The sequence below is a fragment of the Macaca mulatta genome, chromosome 8 (assembly GCF_049350105.2).
Source record: "Macaca mulatta isolate MMU2019108-1 chromosome 8, T2T-MMU8v2.0, whole genome shotgun sequence".
NCBI classification, from domain to species: domain Eukaryota; kingdom Metazoa; phylum Chordata; class Mammalia; order Primates; family Cercopithecidae; genus Macaca; species Macaca mulatta.
Window position 1 is genome coordinate 92095476 of NC_133413.1, and position 23426 is coordinate 92118901.

General features: G+C 39.8%; 1 protein-coding gene across 1 annotated transcript in view; it reads right to left on the minus strand.

The window, feature by feature from the left end:
• The window catches only part of FABP12 (fatty acid binding protein 12), a 57970-nt gene extending 36444 nt beyond the window's left edge, over nt 1-21526 (minus strand). Inside the window, exon 1 of the mRNA XM_077942237.1 lies at nt 21323-21526. Within this exon, the coding sequence (XP_077798363.1) occupies nt 21323-21380 (58 nt within the window). The 5' untranslated portion in view covers nt 21381-21526. The remainder of the gene's footprint in view (nt 1-21322) is intronic.
• Between the last annotated feature and the right edge of the window lie 1900 nt (nt 21527-23426).

The following is a 23426-nucleotide window of genomic DNA, read 5'->3' on the forward strand; positions in this document are numbered from 1 at the left end:
AAAGATTTTCTTAAAATGTGGTGCCCTGAACTAAAGAACTTTTCAGATGAAAGTTGATCTGAACACCACAGCACATTATTGTTAAGATATTAGCTGTCATAGACAGCTATATAAGCAGTAATTATTTCAGTCTGAAATCAATCAAAATCTTTAAGTGTTTTCTTAAACTACAGGGAACTCCTAGCTGACATCTGAGTTAAACATGTTAACTTTTTTCCAAAGTAAAATTATACTTTAGTTTTGTTTCTTATAGCAAGTCTTTTAGTTTCTTATTTTCTTAGTAGTAGGATAAAAATGAAGCATTTATTATAAGAAAAAGCTTTTTTTTCCTGTAAAATCATTTAAATTTGGTTTTAACATCTCATACAGGCCTATCAGATAACACTCATTTTTCTCTGTGTTCAGTCCTGAGCTTCGAAAGCAACACCCTGGTACTCATGGCCTTGGCTCTCCCTAGGCAGGAAGCCTGCAGAGGCCCTAGGTCGGCATGGGCACTCGGTGAGGGAGATGCAGGAGGCCAGCTAGGGAAGAGGCCACTGGAGCATAGCAGAGGCAGATTGCCCAAGTTTCCCTCTAGGTCAAACAGACATGAAGATTGCACGAGCATTATGATTGGCAAATTGGGAACCTTGCTTCTCTACCGCGTGCTCTGAAAGGAGGAAGAATGCTAAAGTTTTTCCCTGGAAGGGAGAAAAGAGTAAACAGACAAAAAAAGCACATCAGGACACATTCCTCCCAGTCCTCCCCACGTACTGAGGCTGGAATGAATATGAGTCAGAGGGGAGTCTCTTCCGTATGGACCTAAGAGGGTGCATTGCAATTCGAGTAAGAATTCTGTTCATTCATCCTTAGGTAATGGATTCTGAGCAATTTGCAGGTCTAGGAAAGGTAACAGCAGATGTGAGGAAGACCCAGTCTCTACTTGCAGGAGCCCCCTCCTCCACCTTTCCTGCACCACAGTTAGCCAGCCCTGCCTACCCACTCTCTCTTCCGGGCTGCTGCAGGCCCTGAGCCTGCTCCATGTGAAGGCAGCCATGGCCAAGCAAAACCTGTCTGCCCTCAGGGGTCACATAGCCGAGATACTCTTGGCATTTTAGTGCATAGAAGTTGGATGAGGGCAGAGCACAGTGGCTCATGCCTGTAATTCCAGCACTTTGGGAGGCCGACGGGGGCGGATTGCGAGGTCAGAAGTTCGAGACCAGCCTGGCCACCATAGTGAAACCCCGTCTCTACTAAAAATACAAAAATTATCTGGGCATGGTGGCACGCGCCTGTAATCCCAGCTACTTAGGAGGCTGAGGCAGGAGAATCGCTTGAACCCGGGAAGCAGCAGTTGTAGTGAGCCAAGATCACGTCATTGCACTCCAGCCTGGGGGACAAAGTGAGGCTCCGTCAAAAAAAAAAAAAAAAAAAGAAGTTGGATGAGTACTTCCAGGGGAAGGACAGAGAAGGAGGACCTACTAGTGACAGGGGAATCTTTCTAAGGTCCTGACAATTCCACTCCACCTCCAAACTTACACACTATACTCAGCCAAACACAAACTTGATCTGAGAAGACTCTTTCTCCTTAGAAGAGAGGTTAGCTACCATAGCTTGTTCTCTGAGCATTCCCCTTTGGAGTCTTATCCCAAATTTCACCCATTTCAAGCCACTTATCAATGTATTCCTTTAAACCCCTAACAGTTCTCTCCCTGAGGGGAGTTCCAGTGATAAAATTTTCTCCATTCCAAAGAGGGACGTGACTTGGCAAGTCTAGACCAACATGCAGTTGGCTGCAGAGTAGCATTCCCAGTGACGTTTTACGCTCCCCCTAGAGTTGTTAGGATGTAAAACAGCTTTTCTGAGGCAAATAAAACAAGGCTATTTAAGAGTGGTACCTTGGAAAATGCCCTGCTGGCCAACTGCTCAAATATGGGATTGTCCAAGGCTAGATCTTATGCTCTTTTTAGTTAGGGATCTAGGCCCCACTTCCTTTTCTAGGCCAGGATGATCGGGGGCTGGTCCAAATGGAGCCAACAGTGATGTGATAGGAATGAGCTCTTTCTGCCTTGCCATGTAGCTTCTTTTCCTTGCCATGAGTCTAGTTGTCTGCAACTATAATAAATCTGGAATGGCAGATCCTTGATCTACACTTTTCTAAGACTTCAAAGGATGAGTCTTCCCCAGTAACACTGACTATCTCTTTGCAGAAATTTCCATGTCTGAGGCTCTGTTCCTAAGAGTTTAAGAAAGACCTGGGTGAGCATTGCAACACTACTGCTCCCTAGACTGGGGAGAGGTTCAAGCCATTGGATACAATAAAAGCTTATAATTTGTCTGTAGGATGAAGTGATCAACCTCTAGAGTCTAGTTCAGGAGGAAGCAATTTCATTTCTGAACTACTGAACCATAATTCACAAGCGGAAAAGATTCCCACATAATTCAAACCATTCTTTGTAGGAAAGCAATGTTCACATAGCACTATATGGGAAAATAATGTGTTCTGTTTATTTATTTGTTCTTTCTGTCCTTCCATCGTCATCCCCAGCCAAACCACAATCTTTTATTATAAATTCATTTTGAGAAAAAAGTAATTAAAAATATTTTCCCAACAAAATAGTTTCTCACCATTCCCTCAGCTATATTTACATATGGCTGCTGCAATGGTCTCCGGGCACAATGAGACAAAGACTTACAATAAAGAATATCAGCTGAAGGAAATGAAGAAATAACTAACCAGGTATAACTGCTCCCCACTGTCCTCCCCCTTGGCAGATAATCACTTCTATTCTCTAATGTCCTCATACCTTTTTATGCTGAGGTGACAGGATTTGGAGAGACTTACCCTACCTCTAAACTCAAGAGAAGATGCTGGAACAAAGCTCTAATTCACAAATTGAAGGAAAAATTTAAATGCAACACCATCTTTAAATTATAGTCAAGGCATTTCTCATCTTATTTTCCTTTTTTTTTTTTTTTTTTTGCTTTTTGTGAACAAATAGCCTTGCTTTATTGGCCTCAAAAAAGTTGTTTTACATTCTAAATACTGGAAGGGCCATCCTTCTGTCAGCCAGACAAAACACATTAGTGGATTGTAGTCAGTCAGAGGAACACAACTTTGACAGTCTAGACCATACATGCAATTTACTGCAGATTTTTAAAAATCTCATCTTTTATTTATTCCAAGTTCCTCAAGAATGCTGTAGGAGATCCTGAACCAGGTTTCATTAGCATCATTATCCCATTTAGTCTCCTCAGCAACAAATAAGAGAAATAGTATCTCCATTTTACAGGAGCACAGACTGCAGAGAGATTGAGTTCCCCCAAGAGCATACAAGCTGGTAGGTGGTAGAGCTAGGCAAGGACTCTGTGACATTAAAGTCCATGCTCTTAATCCTTAGGCTATGCTGCTTCTAGGTAGTAAGTGAGGAAAGCAAAAGTAACCTCCTTGTTGAACTGACATTTGGCTGCTGTATCTTCAGGGTGTTACTGTGGCCTGAGGAGCCACAATGCTACGGGGCAAAGGAGGGAAGGGGACCTGGCTACCCTTCCCTGCACACAACTTCTCTTCCCACTCTATGTTTGTATCACTTGTCTTTTCTAAGAACCTCTCACTCTCTTTTTCCAGCCCCTAGAAGCAACAGGATTTGGTGGAAAACTGGCAGAATTTTTTCTTCCTAGTCTAGTCTATTTTTGATCATTGTGAGAGCTCAGACAAGTCCTAATTGTTCTCAGTTCCAAATCTCTAAAACAGAGTAATTCCTTTCTACTCGTTTTGAAAGAATAAAATGATAACAGTATATATGAAAGTATTTCATAAATGGGAAAATAATCTATATAATAGATTGGTCCAAGCTTAAGTTTGAAAAGTTGAGAACCCACTAGCAAAAAATAAAGTGGCATAAACTCATTTTTTTCTCTTCTAGTACTATACCTAAGGTCCTAAAACATGTTGGTGATATGGAAGGTAGAGCAAAATGGCCAAATAGAAGCCTTCACCCATTGTTCTCCCTGCAGAAACACTAAATTAAACAACTATCCACACATAAATCACCTTTATAAGAAGCAAAAATCAGGTGAGTGATTACAGTACCTGGTTTTAACTTCATATCACTGAGAGAGGCACTGAAGAGGGTAGGGAAGACAGTCTTGAACCACCAATGGCACAGAGATAGAATCTGTGTGCATGGGGGAGGGAGAGCACAGTGATTGTGGGACTTCACATTGGAACTCAGTGCTGCCCTGTCAAAGCAGAAAGCAACACTGGAAGAACTCAGCCGGTGCCCACAGAGGGAGAATTGAGGCCAGCCCTAGACAGAGGTGAATTATCCATCCCAGTGTTTGGAACCTGAGTTCCAGCTAGCCTCATCACTGTGGGGCAAAGTGCTCTGGGGTCCTAAATAAACTTAGAGGCCAGTCTAGGCCACAAAGACTGCAATTCCCAGGAAAGTCCTGGTGCAGTGCTAGGATTGGAGCCAGTGAACTTGGGATACACGGTACCTAGTGAGATACTAGCCAGGGCACCCAGAGAAGTGCTTGTGTCATGCTTCTTCCAACACTAGGCAGTACAGCTCCTAGCCCCAAAAGAGATTCTTTCCACTTGAGGAGAGGGGAGAATAAAGAAAACTTTTTCTTGCAGCTTGGATACCGGCTCAGTCACAGTAGGATAGGGCATGAGGCAAAGTCCTGAGGCCCCTATCCCAGGTGCCAGCTCCCAGATACACCCTGGGCTAGAAGGGAACCTGCTTTCTTGAAGGGAAGGACCCGGTTCTGGCAGGATTCATCACCTGCTGACTAAAGAGCCCTGAATAATCAGCAGTGGTACCCAGGCAGTATCACCATTGCCCTTTGGGTGAGACTCAGAGATGTGCTGGCTTCACGGGTGACCCAGTCTTTTCCCACCTTGGGTGGCTGTGGGGAGGGACCCCTTCTGCTTGAGAAAAAGAGAGGGAAAAGTAAAGGGACTTTGTCTTGGAGCTTACTTACCAGCTTGGCCACAGTAGGGTAGAACACCAAGTGTCATCTTGGGGTTCCCAATTCTAGGCCTTGGCTCTTGGATGTCATTTCTGGACCTGCCCTGGACCAGTCAGGAGCTCACTGCCCTGAAGGGAGAGTTCCACATCTGGCATTTACCACAGCCTGCCTGAAGAGCCCTTGGGCCTTGAATGAACATTGGTGGTAGCCAGACAGTACTCACTGTGGGCCTGGGGCAGTAGTGGCCACAAGAAGAGACTCCCCTGCTTGTGGAAAGGGAAAGAGTGAGAAGAACTTCATCTTGTGGCTTGGGTGCCAGCTTAGCTGCAGTAGAATAGAGCACCAGGTAGATTCCTAAGGTTTCTGACTCTAGGCCCTGGATTCTAGATGGCATCTCTGGACCTGCACAGGATCCAGGGGAACTTACTTACCTGAGGAGAGGATACAAGCCTGGTTGGCTTCACAACCTCTGATCATAGAGCCCTGGGGCCTTGAGCCTTGAGCAAATGTAAGTGGTAGCCAGGCAATGATTATAGCAGGACTTGCGTGGGACCCAGTGCTTTGCAAGCTTTAGGTCAGACCCAGCACAGACCCAGTGGGGGTGGCCACAGGGGTGCTTGTGCCACCCCTCCCCCAGCTCCAGGCAACTCAGCACACAAAGAGATACTTTGAGAGAAATTAAGGAGAGAAGACCAGTCTCTGCCTGTTAATCCAGATAATTCTTCTGTATCTTATCCAAGTCCACCAAGGTGGTACCTCTGTGAGTCTGCAATAACCACAGCATTACTGGGCTTGTGATGCTCCTAAACAGATACAGCTACAGTGACCAAACACTTAGATCACAGCATGCAAGTCCCTTCAAATACCTAGAAAGCCTTCCCAAGAAAGATGGGTACAAACAAGCCCAGATTGCAAAGACTATAATAAATATCTAATTCTCCAATGCCCAGACGCTGACAAACATCCACAAACAACAAGACCATCCAGGAAAATATGACTCACCAAATGAACTAAATAAGGCACCAGTGACCAGTCCTGGAGAGACAGAAATACATAACCTTTCAGACAGAAAATAAGTAATTTTGAGGAAACAATGAAATTCAAGATAACACAGAGAAGAAATTCAGAATCCGATCAGATAAATTTAATAAGGAGATTGAAATCATTAAAAAAAATCAAGCAGAAATTCTGAAGTTGAAAAATGCAACTGACATACTGAAGAATGCATAAAAGTCTCATAAAGCAGAAGAATTAGTGGTCTTGAAGATAGACTATTTGAAAACACACAGTCAGCAGAGAAAAAAGAAAGAATAATAATAAAGAAAGAAATACACACACAAGGTCTAGTAAATACCCTCAAAATGGCAAATCTAAGAGTTATTGGCCTTAAAGAGTAGAGGGTTTAAAAAGTAGAGGGTAGAAAGTTTATTCAAAAGGATGACAGAGAACTTCCCAAACTTAGAGAAAGATATCAATATTTAAGTACAAGAAGGTTATAGGACACTAAGCAGATTTAACCCAAATATGACTACCTCAAAACATTTAATAATCAAACTCCAAAAGGTCAAGGATAAATACAGGATCTTAAAAGCAGAAAGAGAAAAGAAACAAATAACATATAATGGAGCTCCAATATGTCTGGCAGAAGAGTTCTCAGTAGAAACCTTGCAAGGCCAAGAGAGAGTGGCATGAAATATGTAAAGTACTGAAAGAAAAAAGAAAAAAAAAAAACAACTTTTATCCAAGAATAGTATATCTAGCAAAAATATCCTTCAAACATGAAGGAGAAATAAAGACTTTGCTAGACAAACAAAGGCTAAGGGAATTCATTGACCATACCTGCTCTACAAGAAATGCTGAAGGGAGTTCTTTAATCTGAAAGAAAAGGAAATTAATGAGCAATAAGAAATCATCTGAAGGTACAAAACTCACTGGTAATAGAAAGTATACAGAAAAACACAGAATATTATAAAATATAATTGTGGAGTGTAAACTTCTCATATCTTGAGTAGAAAAACTGAAAGATAAACCAACAAAAATAACTACAACAGCATTTCAAGACACAGACAATACAATAAGATACAAATAAAAGCAACAAAAAGTTCAAAAGTACAAAGACAAATGTAAAGTGTAGTTTGTATCAGTTTTCTCTCTGTTTGTCACTTTGTTTATGCAATCAGTGCTAAGTTGTCATCAGTTTAAAATAATGGGTTATAAGGTGTTATTTGCAAGCCTAACGGTAACCTCAAATCAAAAAATGTAACAACAGATGCACAAAAAATAAAAAGCAATTAAAACATACAACCATAGAAAATCACCTTTACTGAAAGGAAGACAGAAAGAAAAGGAAAGACAAAACTGCAAAATAACCAGAAAACAAATAAACTGGCAGGAGTAAGTCTTTACTCATGAATAATAGTGTTGAATGTAAATGGACTAAGCTCTCCAGTCAAAAGAAACAGACTGACTGAGTGGATTAAAAAACAGGACCTGGATGGACGCGGTGGCTCACGCCTGTAATCCCAACACTTTGGGATGCTGAGGTGGGCGGATCATGAGGTCAGGAGATCAAGACCATCCTGGCTAACATGGTGAAACCCTGTCTCTACTGAAACACAAAAAAATTAGCTGGGCATGGTGGTGGCTGCCTATAGTCCCAGCTACTTGGGAGGCTGAGGCAGGAGAATGGCGAGAACTCAGGAGGAGGAGCTTGCAGTGAGCCGACATCGCACCACTGCACTCCAGCCTGCGCGACAGAGCGAGACTGTGTCTCAAACAAAACAAAACAAAAACAGGGCCCAATGATCTGTTGCCTATAAGAGACACATTTCACCCATAATGACACATACAAGGTGAAAATAAAGGGATGTTTAAAAAAAAAAAAAATCGTACCAATGGAAACCAAAACAGAGCAGGAAAAGCTATAATCATATCAGACAAAATAGATTTCAAGAAAAAAAACTATAACAAGAGACAAAGAAGATCACTGTATAATGATAAAGGGGCCATGCAAGAAGATATAACATTTTAAATATATATGCACCCCACACCGAAACACCCAGATATACAGAGCAAATATGTTTAGAGTTAAAGAGAGAAATACAGTCCAATACAATAATAGCTGGAGAATTCAATGCCCCATATTCAGCACTAGACAGACCATCCAGACAGAAAAATCAGCAAAGAAACATTGGACTTAATCTGCATTATAGACCAAATGCACCTAGTAGTTATTTGCAGGACTTTTCATCCAATGGCTGCAGAATACACATTATTCCTCAGCATGGATCATTCTCAAGAATAGACCATAAGTTAGGTCATAAAACAAGGCCCTAAAAATTCAAAAAAAAAAAAATTGAAATTGTATCATGTATCTTCTCTGACCACAATGGAATAACAGGAGGAATTTGGAGAACTACACAAACATGTAGAAATTAAACAATATGTTGTTGAATGACCAGTGGGTCAATGAAGAAATTAAGAAAAAAATTTAAAAATTTCTTCAAACAGGCTGGGCGTGGTGGCTCACGCCTGTAATCCCAGCACTTTGGGAGGCCGAGGCGGGTAGATCACAAGGTCAGGAGATTGAGACCATCCTGGGGAACACAGTGAAACCCTGTTTCTACTAAAAATACAAAAAATTAGCCAGGCATGGTGGCGGGCACCTATAGTCCCAGCTACTCGAGAGGCTGAGGCAGGAGAATGGTGTGAACCTGGGAGGCAGAGGTTGCAGTGAGCCGAGATCGTGCCACTGCACTCCAGTCTGGGCAACAGAGCCAGACTTTGTCTCAAAAAAAAATAATAATAATAAAATTTCTTCAAACAAATTATAATGGAAGCACAAGATACCAAAACCTTTGGGATACAGCAAAAGCATTACTAAGAGGAAAGTTTATCAGTATAAGCACCTACATCAAAACAGAAGAAAAACTTTAAATATACAACCTAATGTTGCATCTTAACTGGAAAATCAAGAGCAAACCAACTCTAAAATTAGTAGAAGAAAATAATAAAGATCAGAGCACAAATAAATGACATTGAAACAAAGAAAACAATACAAAAGATCAATAAAAGGAAAATTGGTTTTCTGAAAACATTAATCAAATCAACAAACCTTTAGTCAGACTAAGAAAAAATGGGAGAAGACCCAATAAATAAAATCAGAGATAAAAAGGAAACATTATAACCAATACCATAAAAACTCAAAGGATCATTAATGGCTACTATAAGCAATTATGTGCCAATAAATTGGAAAATATAGAGGATATGAATACATTCCCAGACACATACAACCTACCAAGATGGAACCATAAGGAAATCCAAAACCTGAATAGACCAATAACAGTCTAACCAGGTAACAAGATAGAAGTCATAATAAAAAGTCTTCCATCAAAATGCCACTGATGGCGTCACTGTGATTTCTACCAAACATTTAAAGAAGAACTAATACCAATTCTACTCGAACTATTCCAAAAAATAGAGGAGAAGGGAATACTTTCAAACTCATTCTACGAGGCCAGTATTACCCTGATACCAAAATCACACAAAGACATATCAAAAAAAGAAAACTACAAGCTAATATCTGTGATGAATATTCATGCAAAAGTTCTCAACAAAATACTGTCAAACCAAACTTAACAATACATTAAAAAGATCATTCATCATAACCAAGTGAGATTTATCCTAGGGATCCAAAAATGGCTCAACATATGCAAATCAATCAATGTAGCACATCCTATCAATAGAATGAAGGACAAAAACCATATGAACATTTCAATTGATGCTAAAAAATCATTTAATAAAAATCAAAGTCCCATCATGACCAAAAAAGCCCTCAAAAAAACCATATATAGAAGGAAAATATCTCAACACACTAAAAGCCATATAAGACAGACCCACGCTAGTATCATACTGTATGAGAAAAAGCTGAAAGCTTCTACTCTAAGATTTGGAAAGTGACAAGGATGCCCACTGTTCCCATTATTATTCAGCATAGTACTGGAAGTCCTAGCTACAGCAGTCAGACAAGAGAAAGAAATAAAGGGCATCCAAATTGGAAAGGAAGAAGTCAAATTATCCTTGTTTGCAGATGATATAATCTTATATTTAGAAAAACCTAAAGACTCTATCAAAAAACTACTAGAGTCAATAAACAAATTTAGAAAAGTCACAGTATACAAAATCAACATCCAAAAACCAGTAGCATTTCTACATGCCAATGGCAAACGATCTGAAAAAGAAATAAAGTAATCCCATTTACAATAGCTACAAATAAAATTAAATACCAAGAAATTAATTTAACCAAAGAAGTAAAAGATCTTCAGTGAAAACTATAAACCATTGATGAAAGAAATTGAAGAGGACACACACAAAAAATGGAAAGATATTCCATGTTCATGGATTGGGAGAATCAAGATTGTTAAAATGTCCATACTACTCAAAGTAATCAAAACATTGGTAGGGATTCAATGCAATCCCTATCAAAATACCAATGATCTTCACAGAAATAGAAAAAAATAATCCTAAAATTTATATAGAACCATAAATTTCTCAGAATAGGCAAAGCAATCCTGAGCAAAAAGAACAAAACTGAAGGAATCATATTACCTCACTTCAAATTACACTGCAGAGCTATGGTAACCAAAACAGGATGGCACTGGCATAAAAACAGACACATAGACCAATGGAACACAAGAGAGCCCAGAAATAAATCCATAAATCTAGAGTAAACTCATATTTGACAAAGGTGCCAAGAACATACATTGGAGAAAATACAATCTCTTCAGTAAATGCTGCTGGAGAAACTGGATATCCATATGCAGAAGAATGAAACTAGACCCCTTTCTCTTGCCATATACAAAATTCAAATCAAAATGGATTAAAGATTTAAATCTAAATCCACAAACTATGAAACTATTAAAATAAAATATTGGGGAAACTCTTCAGGACGTTGGACTGAGCAAAGATCTCTTGAGTAATACTCCACAAGGACAGGCAATAAAAGCAAAAGTGGACAAATGGGATCAGGTCGAGTTAAAAAGTTTCCACACAGCAAAGAAAACCATCAACAAAGTGAAGAGACAACCCACAGAACGGGAGAATATATTTGCAAACTATCCATCTGATAAGAGATTAATAACCAGAATATAAAAGAAGCTCAAACAACTCAATAGGAAAAAAAACTAATAATCTGATTTAAAAATGGGCAAAAGATCTGAATAGATATTTCTCAAAAGAAGACACACAAATGGAAAACAGACATATAAAAAAGGTGCTCAACATCACTGATCATCAGATAAGTAGAAATCAAACTACAATGAGATATCACCTCACCTCAGTTAAAAATGGATTTTATCCAAAAGACAGGCAATAACAAATGCTGGTGAGGAAGTGGAGAAAAGAGAACTCTTGAACGCTGCTGGTGGGAATGTAAATTAGTACAGTCACTATGGAGAAAAATATAGAGATTCCTCAGAGAAACGAAAAATAGAACTACCATATGATGCAGCAACACCACTGCTAGGTAAATGCCCAAAACAGAGGAAATCAGTATAGCAGACATATCTACACTCCCATGTTTATTGCAGCACTATCCACAATTGCAAAATTTGGAAGCAACCTAAGTGTCCATCAATGCACAAATGGATAAAGAAAATGTGGTACACATACACAATGGAATACTATTCGGCCATATAAAAGAATAAGATCCTGTCATTTGTAGCAACATGGATGGAAGTGGAGTACATTATGTTAAGTGAAATAAGTCAGGCACAGAAAGACAAATTTTGCATTTTCTCACTTATTCTTGGGAGCTAAAAATTAAAGCAACTTAACTCATGGAGATTGAGAGTAGTATGATGGTTCCCAAAGGCTAGGAAGGGTGGTGGTGGATGGGTGGGGGAGTGGGGATGGTTATGGGTACAAAAATACAGTTAGATAGAATAAATAAGATCTAGTATTTGATAGTACAACAGGGTGACTACAGTGAACAATAATTTATTGTAAATTTTAAAATAATAAAAGAATATAATTGGATTATTTATAACACACACAAAAATAAATGTTTCAGGTGATGGATACCCCATTAACCCTGATGTAATAATTATACATTGTACACCTGAATCAAAAATCTCATGTACCTCATAAATATATACACTTGATATATACCCACAAAAAAGTTTCAAAAAGTATTGGTGTTTAAAATGTTGACTTAATCAGATAGGTTTGTCTTAGAAACCAAGATTGCCATCAGACTGGTTTTTCACATTGTGGTTTACTGTATGGTTCTGTATTGTAGCCAGATTAAACAATGATGAGGTCAAATGGAAACATACAGGCTTTCAACACTGGCTCCAAGGGCTAGCATCTAGAAGAAACAGACTGATTCTACAGAGTTCTGAAGGGAGCCGGTGACTTAGCAGTTCTGTCTTCAGTTTCTCTGTGGTGAGCTGAGCACAAAAAGAGAGCAAAGCCTAAGGTTAAGTTTCCTTTAATCTGTATCTCTCATCAAAACAAAAAGAACAAACTGAAGAGACTGCAAACATAGTACATGCTCACTCCAAGATTGAGTAAGCAGTTTTAAACTATGAGCAGCCCACGGAGAGGGCCCAATTTATTCCAAAAAGTTTTGGGAATGAAATGCGTTCTTTACCCTTGTTTTTAAACAAACCAGCAGACTCTTAGTCATAAAAACATTCCCTCCAGGTAATAACTACCATTTTCTTTAATATTATTGTTACGGGATCTTTGGGGGGTTGCTTTTCTGGCCAGAAACCTGTGGCTGGTGGCACCTTTGCCCAAGTTTTGCTCAGGCCTGCTGGGCTCATTCTGCCTGCTCGGCCTGGCAGGCTGCACTCAATTCATGCTACTGGCCTGAATCCCAAGCCTCCAAGGTAGACTGGAGTCAGGCATGGAGCTGCAAGGAACATGGGGTCTGGCCACTGGGCACGCCAGCTGCTGCCACGTGGTGGGCAGCTCCCCGTGCCAGCATTGGTGCCAGCTTTCTGCAAGGCTGCAACTGGACCAGGTGCATTGCAAACAGCTTCCCCAGCTGGCACCAGGGAATGTGGTGGTGCCCGGAAGCTTGGAGATGCCAAGACCCACAGGGACCCAAAGAGGGAATCACAGCCCTGGCTGAGGGAGCTCCCAGGTCTGGGATTCCCAAAGGGCTGCAGCTCTTCTATCCTTCTCTTTGCTCAAAACATGGCAAGCGAGGGGCATGTTTCAGCCCCGTTTGTGTTATAGCAGCTCTTTTAGCCTCACCATTCCACAGGTCCCAAGTTCTTGTTCTGCTACCAGGAAGAATGAGGCATGCAGACACTTGAAGGGTGAGCAAGACAAAGAGGAGTTTTATTGAGTAATAAAACAGTTTAGAGGAGACCTCAGTGGGCAGCTCCTCTTCGTAGCCAGGGTGCCCTGACTAGTGTTCAGCTCCTAGCAGAGAGGGCAGCTCCTCTCTGCAGGCAGGTCGTCCTGACAGGTTTTCAGTTCTCAGCAGAGAGGGAGCCTCCTCTCTGCAGCTGGCAGTCCCGTTGTCTCTAGCTCTCAGCAGAGAGGAGGCTCCAGAGTGGGCGGCTCCTTTCTGCAGGCAGCTTGTCCCATCGTCTGCAGCTCTCAGCAGAGAGGGTAGTTTCTCTCTGCAGCTAGTCGTCCCGTCATCTCTCGGTCCTCTGCTCTCCTCTGGCTAAACCCGGGGCTTTTATGGGCCTTAAAGGGGAGGAAGTGCACACCAATTGGTTTATGGGTGGCCATGAGTGGGCCTAGAAAAGGTACCACAGGTCCCCACTCTGGTCCGCAGGACTGAAAGCCCTGCCCCCAGCCTTCAGGTCCTCTCTGGCCCGAAGGTGGGACCTCATAGGGACCCACCCCCTTTTGCCCAGGAGCCCGTATGCCTCCTGCCACCGTCCATGGCGCCCAGACTGCTCCCTCCAAGGGGCAACTGCAGGCCAGCGCCGAGCCACCCTCAGGTCCCCACTCAGTCCCCCAACCCCACCCACACTTGTGGGTGGTCAAGGTCTGGAGGAGGCCAAAGTGGCAGGATCCCAGCGTGAACACACTAGGCCACGCTGTGATAGTATTGGGCTCGGCCTCAACCCAGCTCTGAGATCAAAGCTGGTGCTGGGAGCCGGGGAGAGGCCAGGCAGCCAGAGCAGGCACCTTTGAGCCTGCAAGGGCAAGTGGGGGACCTTCTCAGGCCCCCAGGAGTGCAGAGAGGCCCAGGTCCATAGCCCCAACTTGGGCCTTGAGTAGCTGCAGCTGCACCTGGTCATCTCAATGTGGGGTGGACCCTGGGGATGCAGCCCAGGCAGCCCCAGACAGAGTCTCTTCCTGAGGCGCAGAAACCCGGAGCCTTCGGCGGGGTGGGCACGGCAACTGCACCGCTGGTCAGTCCCAAAGCGGGTGCCGCTCCCACTTTCCACCCTAGGCCCTCGAAATGCGGCTCCAATTCCACCTTCTCCCCAAGCCCTCCCTGCAGCACCAGTGGGCGAGAGTGGGAATGCAGGGCCACGGTTGGGAGCCATGAAGGCTCTGGGCTTGGGACTGGGTTCGCCTGGCCATATGAGGATGGCGGCGGCGCAGTCGGCTGCCTTAAGGACTTGGGGCACAGGGGATGCACTGCTGCTACTGCTGCTCCCTCAGCCTCTCCTGCTGCCACCGCCCACACCTCCCCCACTGTGGATGGCCTGCTGCTGCTATTATTAGCAAGTACTTTCAAATGCCCTAACTTATTTTATGTGACGAAGGATTATTCCCTTTTTATAGATGAAGAAACTAAATTTCATGGAGACTAAGTCACATGGCCAGTAACTGACAGAGTTAAACCTGAACCCAAACCAACTTTTTCAAAACATCATCAATGTTTTCCTGTGCTCCAGTTTTCAAACTTCATCGGCGAAATGTTGGGGTCATTTAAACCTGCTGCTTTGCATTCAGGGAAACAACTAACAACCACAAGGAAACATGGTACATTTACAGAAATCATTTATTCTTGATTTTGTGAAATAACCCAAATTGAAACTTGACTTCCTCCAACTCTTGAACCTATTATAACATACTTCCAGAAATATGCTTACTATTATGATTTTTAAAATATTCTATATGATTATAACATGTTTTTCTTTTTATTATTTTTCCATAAGTTATTGAGGTACAAGTGGTATTTGGTTACATGAGTAAATTCCTTAGTGGTGATTTGTGAGATTTTGGCGCACCCATCACCCGAGCAGTATACACTGCACCATATTTGCAGTCTTTTATCCCTTGCTCCCTCCCACTCTTCCCCCCATGTCCCCAAAGTCCATTGTATCATTCTTATGCCTTTGCATCTACAGAGCTTAGCTCCCACGTATCAATGAGAATACACCATGTTTGTTTTTCCATTCCTGAGTTACTTCACTTAGAATAATAGTTTCCAGTCTCATCCAGGTCACTGCAAATGCTGTTAATTCATTCCTTTTTATGGCTGAGTAGTATTCCATCATATAAATATGCCATAGTTTCTTTATCCACTCGTTGATTGATGGGCATTTGTGTTTGTTCCCCGATTTTGCAATTGTGAATTGTGCTGCTATAAATATGCATGTGCAAGTATCTTTTGCGAATAATGACTTTTTTCTCTATAGGTAGATATCCAGTAATAGGATTGCTGGATCAAATGGTAGTTTTACTTTTAGTTCTTTAAGAAATCTCCACACTGTTTTCCAGAGCGGCTGTACTAGTTTACATTCCCACCAGCAGTGTAGTAGTGTTCCCTGATCACTGCATCCACGCCAACATCTACTGTTTTTTGATTTTTTGATTATGGCCATTCTTGCAGGTTGAGGTGGTATTGTGTTGTGATATTGATTTGCATTTCCCTTATCATTAGTGATGCTGAGCATTTTTTCATATGATTGTTGGCCATTTGTATATCTTCTTTTGAGGATTGTCTATTCATGTCCTTAGCCCACTTTTTGATGTGATTGTTTGTTTTTTTCTTACTGATTTTTTGAGTTCATTGTAGATTCTGGATATTAGTCCTTTGTCAGATGTATAGATTGTGAAGATTTTCTCCCACTCTGTGGGTTGTATGTTTACTGCTAACTGTTCCTTTTGCTCTGCAAAAGCTCCTTAGTTTAATTAGGTCTCAACTATTTATGGTTTTTATTTATTGCATTTGTTTTTGGGTTCTTGGTCATGAAATCATTGCCTAAGCCAATGTCTAGAGGGTTTCTCCCAATGTTATCTCCTAGAATTTTTGTAGTTTCAGGTCCTTAATCCATCTTGAATTTGTTTTTGTATAAGGTGAGAGATGAGGATCCAGTTTCATTCTTGTACATGTGGCTAGCCAATTATCCCAGCACCATTTGTTGAATAGGGTGTCCTTTCCCCACTTTACACTTTTATTTGCTTTATTGAAGATCAGTTGGCTGTAAGTAGTTGGGTTTCTGGGCTCTCTATTCTGTTCTATTGGTCTTTGTGCCTATTTTTATACTAGTACCATGCCATTTTGGTGACTATGGCCTTATGGTATAGTTTGAAATCAGGCAGCGTGATGCCTCCAGATTTGTTATTTTTGCTTAGTCTTGCTTTTGGCTATGCAGGCTCTTTTTTGATTCCATATGAAGTTTAAAATTGTTTCTTCTAATTCTGTGAAGAATGATGGTGGTACTTTGATGGGGATTGCATTGAATTTGTAGTTTGTTGATTGCTTTTGGCAGTATGGTCATTTTCACAATATTGATTCTACCCATCCATGAGCATAGGATGTGTTTCCATTTGTTTGTGTCAGCTATGAATTCTTTCAGTAGTGTTTTGTAGTTTCCCTTGTAGAGGCCTTTTGATTCCTTGGGTATATTCCTAAGTTTTTTCTTTTTTTTTTTTTTTTTTTGCAGCTATTGTAAAAAGGGTCAACTTCTTGATTTGATTCTCTGCTTGGTTGCTGTTGGTATAATAGAACAGCTACTGACTTGTGTACATTAATCTTGTATCCGGAAACTTTGCTGAATTCTTTTATATTGGTTTATAGTACTAAAATCATAATTCAGCAAGTAGCAATTGAGCATGAACTATATTTTAGTCCTACGTAATCATTCTGCGATTACATAAAAGTAGGCCAAAGTCCTTGTTTCAAGTAGTCTGCAGGCTTGTGGGAAATAATAACACAAAAAATACAAGTCACTGCTATGCATACATAATATAAATGAGAATTTGCCTGAGGCAAAAGAATTATTTAACTTTCTTTTCTTTTTTTTTTTTTTTTTTTTTTGAGACGTAGTCTTGCTCTGTCACACAGGCTGGAAGGCTGGAGAGAAATGGCACAATCTCAGCTCACCGCAACCTCCACCTCCCAGGTTCAAGTAATTTTCCTGCCTCAGTCTCTAGAGTAGCTGGGACTATAGGCACATGCCACCACGCCCAGCTAATTTTTGTAGTTTTAGTAGACATGGGGTTTCACCATGTTGGCCAGGATAGTCTTGATCTCTTGACCTTGTGATCCGCCTACCTCTAAGCCATAACATCCTTGCTTTGAATATTTTGTCAACAAAATGAGTTCATTAAATAAAACTCTTCTATTAATTAAAAAGGCCAGTGGTCTGCTCAAGTAACTGCTTTATCATTCTCTACACAGGATAAACAGACATTCAATATGTTGGTTAAAATATAGACTTATCACCAAAAAAATAAATAAAAGAAGAACTAGCATCTAGTCTTCTTTAGTTGTTTAAAGACACATTCTATGGACAAAGCATGTACTTTCTGCATGAGAATCCAGATGTTGACGACAATCTAGTCCCTTGGAGTTTTCCATTGTCCCCCCAAAGGCAAAGTTCTGTCAACGCCTCTCAACTGGACCCTAGGCACAAGTCAAGCTTATGCCCACCCACCCTGCCCAACTGTCTCCTTAAAACAGGCCTTTCTGCCCATTTTTTTGTTCATCCAGAAAGGGAAGCTATGGTGAAGTAAGAGTCTTGAGTAAAATATACAACAGAATACTTTATAAATATAGTAAATTCAATTTTATTCTTCCTATTGTTTAAGATTCGGGATAGTCTGAGAACTTTTCCTGCTTGTCTAATATTTTTGATCCAAGCTGTTTTATCCTGGAGGTTTCTCTTACTCTCAGGGGAGAAACAGTAGGACTTTGCTTTTGACTGCATAGCCTAAAAGCATGGCCTGGAGCAAGTCTCTAAGACAGGGCAAGAGAAAATCAACAGGATGGGGAAAGGATTGAGAAGAGTCTGTTGCTGGGTAGAAATGCTGAACTCTAATCAGAGTGCCAACAAAGATACAATGAAAGCTGGAATGAAGGCAGAGCCCACTCTTAAAGGCTCTTATGACTTTGCTCAACCCATAGGGGTCAATGCTACCTGATCACAAGGCTTGAAAAGGGAGGACTTTGTGATAACAAATGTCTCTTCCCTAATATTTTTACCTGTGGAAACACTCTCCTGCTCCAAAAGTCTGGTTTGACCCTGAGGAAGGGGAAGGAGTCCCCTATCACATGGCTAAGATTGAATTTCTTAGCATCCTTGGGGGATAAATCTCAGAACCAGATTTAACTTCATTTTGAACAAATAAGGAATGTAACATTTCTACATCCCTAAACAGATACAGTGCCAAAAAGTTCTTCTCCATATAACATTATAGTCAAATTTTTGAACGTCAAAGACAGAGAGAATTCTAAAAACAGCAAGAGAAGAGCATCTAGTCACTTATAAAAGAACCCCCATCAGATTAGCAGTGGGTTTCTGAGCAGAAACTTTACAAGATTGGAGAGAATGAGATAGTATATTCAAAGTTCTGAAAGAAAAAGAACCACAGATTCCATACCCAGCAAAGTTATTTTTCATAAATAAAGGAGAAATAAAGTCTTTCCTAAGCAAGCAAAAACTGAGAGAATTCATCACAATTAGACTGACTCTATAAGAAATGCTCATGGGGTCCTACACTTAGAAGTGAAAGAACAATATCTACCATTATGAAAATTCACAAAAACATAAAAACAACTGGTAGAGCAAACACACAAACAAGGAAGAGGAAAAGCTCAAATGTTACCAATACAGAAAACCACAAAACAACACTGATAAACAAGAAGAGAGAGAGAGAAAAAAAAATCCCATAAATCAATTAATAGAATGAAATAGCACTAATATGTCAATAATAACCTTGAATGTTAACAGATTAAATTTCCACTTAAAAGAAATACATTGACTAACTGGATTTTTTTTTTTTTTTTTCAGATGGAGTCTCGCTCTGTGGCCCAGGATGGAGTGCAGTGGCATAATCTTGGCTCACTTCAACCTCCACCTCCCAGGTTCAAGTGATTATCTTGCCTCAGCCTCCTGAGTAGCTGGGACTACAGGTATGCACCACCACACCTGCCTAATTTTTGTATTTTTAGTAGAGACAAGGTTTCACTATGTTGGCCAGGCTGGTCTCGAATTCCTGACCTTGTGATCCACCCACCTTGGCCTTCCAAAGTGCTGTGATTATAGGCGTAAACCACTGTGCCCAGCCCTGGATTTTTTTAATGATCCAACTATAAGCTACCTACAAGAAACTCATCTCACATGTAAAGACACATGTAGACTAAAAGTAAACAACTGAAAAAGATATTCTATTGAAACAAACCACAAGCAAGCAGAAATAGCTATAATTATGTCAAATAAAATAGACTTTAAGTCAAAAATAGTAAAAAGACAAAGAAGGTCATGATGTAATAATAAAGATATCAATTCAGCAAGAGATTATGACAATTCTAAACATAAATGCACCATGCACTGAGGATCCAGATATATATAGCAAATATTACTAGATTTAAAGGGAGAGGGAGACTGTAACACAATAATAGTTGGGGACTTTGATACTCCATTCTCAGCATTAAACAGATTATCTAGAAAGAAACTTAACAAAGAAATATTGGATTTAAACTGAATATTAGATCAAATTAACCTAACAGACATTGACAGAACATTTCATTTAGCAATTACAGAATACATATTCTTCTCAGTACATGAAAGATTCTCCAAGATAGACCACATGTTAGGACACAAAATAAGTCTCAGCAAATTTTTAAAAATCAAAATTATATCAAGTATCTTCTCAGACCACAATGGAATAAAACTAGAAATCCATAAAAAGAGAAACATTGAAACTATACAAATATGTGAAAATTAAACAGCAGACTCCTGAAAGACCACTGGGTTAAGGAAGAAGTTAATGAAGAAATCAAAAGTCTCGTGAATCAAATGAAAATCAGAACACAACACGTCAGAACCTATGAGATACAACAAAAGCAGGGAAGAGGGAAGTTTATAATAGCGATAAGCACCTACATAAAAAAAGTAGAAATATTTTAAATAAACAATCTAACAATGCACCTCAAGGAACTAGAAAAGCAAGAAGAAACCAAACTCAAAATTCATAGAAGGAAAGAAAAACAAAGATCAGAGCAGAACTGAACAAAGTAGAGACAAAGAATCAACAAAACAAAAGTTTGTTTATTTAAAAAGATAAACAAAATTGATAAAACATTTGTTAGACCAATCAAGAATAAAAGAAAGAATGCCCAAATAAACATAATCAAAAATGAAAAAGGAGACATTACAACCAATATCACAGAAATACAAAAGAGCATCAGAGATTATTATGAATGACTACACACTAAAAAACTGGAAAGCCTGGGGGAAATGAATAAATTCCTGGACACATACAACCTACCATGATTGAGTCAGGAATAAATAGAAAACTTGAACAGACCAACAAGTAATAATATCAAGGTAATAATAAAAAGTCTCTCAAAAACAAAACAGCCAGGAATTGATAGCTTCACAGCTGAATTCTACCAAATATTTAAAGAAAAACTAACACCAATTTTCTTCAAACTCTTCCAAAATTGAAGAGGAGGAAATTCTCCCTGATTCATTATATAAGGCCAGCATTACCCTGACACCATAAGCAGACAAGGACACAACAAAAACAAAAAACCTACAGGCCAATATCACTGATGAATGTACTTGCAAAAATCCTCCACGAAATATTATCAAACTGTGTGCAAAACCCCATCAAAAAATAATACACCATAATCAAGCGGACTTATTCCAGGGATGCAAAGATGGTTCAGCTACACAAATCAGTCAGTGTGATACATCATATCAATAGGCTGAAGGACAAAAACCATATGATCATCTCAATGGACAAAGAAAAAGCATTTGATAAAATTCAACATCCTGGAAAGTGACATCAGCAAGTTGGCTCACTAAAGAAGCCTAGAATTCTTCCCCCAACAAGAAAGGAACAAGTCAAGGAATAAACAGCTAAGTTTTGACTAGAGTGTCAAAGACATGGTGTTAAAGTGTTAGAGTGCAGGAGGTGAGTGGAGATGTACCTGTGGTGATTGGAAGTCCAGGAGAGAAGCATGGAGGCACCGGCCTCTGCAGCTCCATCTTCCCCACCCAGATCAGATTGGCCTGGACTCAGAAGGGACTTCCCATTGTAGGTAAAAGGCAAGTAAGCAAAAGATTCTTACCAGCCCCCATTGCCACTGAAGATACCTACAGTTTTTCCAACAGGCAAATCCCACAGTCCTCACAATTTCTGAGCCCAATTTGAAGAGCTACTAGGAATTCATACAGCTGCATTGCCCTAGATTAGGAACACAAGGTGTGACTTCCCACCCTGATTAATCCGCTGTGAGCCAAGATGCTGCAGATATCTCTTTGATATATTGATTTCCTTTCTTTTTTTTTTTTTTTTTTTTTTACAAGTAGGAAAAATTTTATTTTTTGGTAAAATTTACAGTGTGAAAAACCAGTAGAATAGGAAAAATGCACTTGAAGGTAAAACACTAATAATACACATTTATGAACTAGTAGATTTATGTATTTTCTACAAATATACACAATGCATTTACATTGAAAAGCAATCCAAAGAGGAAGACACTATGCAAAGATCCATTTACATGGATGCAACTGTTTTTTCAGTCATTAGGTACAGCTGCCAGATATATTTAATATAATATATTGATTTCCTTTCTTTTGGATATGTACTCAGAAGTGGAATTGCTGGATCATGTGGTGATTTTATTTTTAGTGTTTCTGAGGAACCTCCGTACTGTTCTTCATAGTGGATATTCTAATTTACATTCCCACCCACAGTGTACAAGGGCTCCTCTTTATCCATTTCCTCACCAGCATTTATTAGATAATAATCTTTTTGATGAAGGTCATTTTAACTCATGTGAGATGATATCTATTATGGTTTTGATTTGCATTTCTCTGATGGTTAGTGGTGTTGAGCACCTTTTCATATACCTGTTGGCCATTTGTTTGTCTTCTTTTGAGAAGTATCTAGTCAGATCTTTTGGTTATAAGTCCCTCGTCAGAAGGATAGTTAGCAAATATTTTCTTCCATTCCGTGGATTGTCTCTTCACGTTGTTGATTGTTTCTTTTGTTGTGCAGAAGCTTTTCAGTTTGATGTTACACATTTGTCAGTTTCAGGTTTTGTTTCCTGTGTTTTTAAGGTAATACCCCAAAAATCTGCCAAGACCAATGTCTTGGATCATACCTTCAATGTTTTCTTCTAGTCGTTTCATAGATTCAGGTCTTAGACACAAGTCTTTAATTCACTGTGATTTGTCTTTTTTTGTGTATAGTGAGAGATAGGGTTCTATTTTTGTTCTTCTGCATATAGTTACCCAGTTTTACCAGCATCATTTATTAAAAATACTGTCCTTTCCCTATTATATGTTTTTAGCATCTTCTTTGAAAATGAGTTGGCTGTAAATATCTGAATTTATATCTGAATTCTCTATTCTGTTCTATTGGTATGTATCTGTTTTTATGCCAGTCTCATGCATTTGGCTACTATAGAGTTATGTTACAATTTGAAGTCAGGTAGTGTGATGCTTCCAGCTTTGTTCTTTTGGCTCAAAATTGCTTTACCTATGAAGGGTCTTTTGTGGTTCCATATAAATTTTAGGATTTTTTATCTATTTCTGTGAAAAATATCATTGGCATTTTGGTACGAATTTCAATGAATCTGTAAATTGCTTTGGGTATTATCATTTTCACAATATTAAGTCTTCTAATCCATGAGTATGGAATAACTTCCCATTTTTTGTGTGTGCTCTTCAATTTCTTTCATCACTGTTTTATTGTTTTTTTAATAGATCATTAACTTCATTGATTAAATTGATTCCTACATACTTTATGTTCTTTCTTTTTCTTCTTTCCAACTTTTATTTTAGGGTCAAAGGGTACATGTGCAGATTTGTTACATGGGTAAATTACATGTTGTGGGTGTTTGATGTACAAATAAATTTGTCACCCAGATAATCAGCATAATATTCAATAGGTAGTTTTTCATTTCTCACCCTCCTCCCACCCTCCACCCTCAAGTAGGCCCCGGTGTCTATTGTTCCCTTCTTTGTGTCTATGTGTACTCAATGTTTAGCTCACATTTGTAAGTGAGAACCTGCAGTATTTGGTTT